Source organism: Octopus bimaculoides, chromosome 29 (assembly GCF_001194135.2).
Source record: "Octopus bimaculoides isolate UCB-OBI-ISO-001 chromosome 29, ASM119413v2, whole genome shotgun sequence".
Lineage (NCBI taxonomy): Eukaryota > Metazoa > Mollusca > Cephalopoda > Octopoda > Octopodidae > Octopus > Octopus bimaculoides.
In genome coordinates this window covers 4,025,941-4,027,833 of record NC_069009.1, presented here as the reverse complement: position 1 = coordinate 4,027,833, position 1,893 = coordinate 4,025,941, and the positions used below count along the sequence as shown (strand labels likewise).

The following is a 1,893-nucleotide window of genomic DNA, read 5'->3' as shown; positions in this document are numbered from 1 at the left end:
TGGGTTTTGTTAGTAAATGCTTAAAGGAGAATCTAGATAAACTGGGATTTTCAGAAAGAGAAACTGACCGGCTGATTCATACATTACAAGTGCAATCTGTGAGTGGAATAGTAGAAATATACAAGACTTTTCTCAAGTTCCGAATGTGAATTTGTCTGTGATAACTACATCCCAAAGATGGAGCCTTGTATCTTAGTTGGAAGCCGGTTCCCTCCTCAGTGGAAGATTTATAATAATTTTAAAAAATAGAAGAGACATACACACAAACAAAAATACCCTGCTGTTGATGTTGAAATTCCAATGAAGGAGCCTTGGATCTAGGTTAGAAACCGGTTCTTTCTCTATTGGCAGGAAATCTTGAAATAAACTGAATAATGACATACATACATACGAAGGGTACTGGGAAAGTTCCTGGTTTTGGGTCAAGAAAATACGGCATCTTCAGTAAAATATTATTTTATTCAAAATATTCCCCGCTCAAATTCACACACTTATTACAGCGGTCCTTCAGTTTTTCTAAGCCCTGTAAAAGAACTCGGAAGTTTGGGTTTCGAACCAAGCCTTTTGCGACGATAGCCTTAAAGCCAGGAACTTTTCTAACCCCACCCCATCTTCGTGTGTGTGTGTGTGTATATATATATATATATATATATATATATATATATATATATATATATATATATATAGAGAGAGAGAGAGAGAGAGAGAGAGAGAGAGAGACGAATAAACACGATATTTTTGATTAAATTATTATTTATTTATTTAATTAATGAAACTAATCAAATAATAAACACAACAAAATATACAACAATGATGAAGCGTATGAATGACAGTGGGGTGATGGGATTGTAATCACGTGACTTTGTGTGATTGATAGACAGACAGACAGACAGACACACATACAGACAGATATACATATACATACATACATACATACATACATACATACATACAGAGAGACAGACTGTCAGACAGATAGACAAATAAATAGATAGAAAGGAAGAGAGAGAGGGGGGAGGATCTTGTGTGGCGGTCACGTAATATGTGGATAGCCTAGTCATATGATGGTTACTTAGAAAGTCACACGAGATGACTTGTTCATGAAGTAACCCAAAATGGTGTCCTCACATAAATTTCCTAAAATTGACCGGTGATTGTTTTCTATGTTCGATATATATCGGTCTTATAGATTTTATTAAAAGGCGCTGAGGGTTAGGCTATGTGTATCTGGGATTGTATTATCTAATTGTAGTAGCAGCTATAGTTGTTGCTGTTATTGTAGATATCGTTTAATTCTCACGTTGGCCTCGATTGAGCAGAATGAAAGAAAAGTAGAAATGGTATGCGTTCCATCTAAGACCTAGCCTACCGGTTTCAGCCACTTCCAGATGGTTTAAGTACTGGTAGTTTCACTTTCGGTATAACCGTTTTATTCCCTGGTATAGTGTAGTTCAGCTTCACGTTCGGCATTAGGTAACACTTATCGTCTTTAGAGGTAAACCCGTAAGGGCAATCGCAGTAGTTGGACCCTGGTGTGTTGATACACTTGAGAGGGAAGGGACATCCACCATTCTGGCATCTACATTCATCGATATCTGAAAATAAGGAGAGAGAGAAAATAACAAGAAAAGTAAGTAAAAATTTCTGAAAATGACGAAAATATACATAAATAGACGCAGACGTGATTGTGTGATAAAAAGCTTACCAACCACATGGTTCCGGGTTCAGTCCTACTGCGTGGCACCTCAGGACAACTAAAACTTTGTGAGTGGATTTGGTAGACAGAAACTGAAAGAAGTCTGTATATATGTGTATGTGTGTTTGTCTGTGTGTGTGTGTGTGTGTGTGTGTGTGTGTGTGTGTGTGTGTGTGTGTGTGTGTGTGTGTGTGTGT

The 1,893-nt window shown here is 37.2% G+C and overlaps 1 protein-coding gene across 1 annotated transcript in view; it reads right to left on the bottom strand.

The window, feature by feature from the left end:
• Positions 1 to 735: 735 nt before the first annotated feature.
• The window catches only part of LOC106867472 (fibulin-1), a 21,308-nt gene continuing 20,150 nt past the window's right edge, over positions 736 to 1,893 (bottom strand). Inside the window, exon 9 of the mRNA XM_014912355.2 lies at positions 736 to 1,595. Coding sequence (XP_014767841.2) covers positions 1,375 to 1,595 — 221 coding nt within the window. The 3' untranslated portion in view covers positions 736 to 1,374. The remainder of the gene's footprint in view (positions 1,596 to 1,893) is intronic.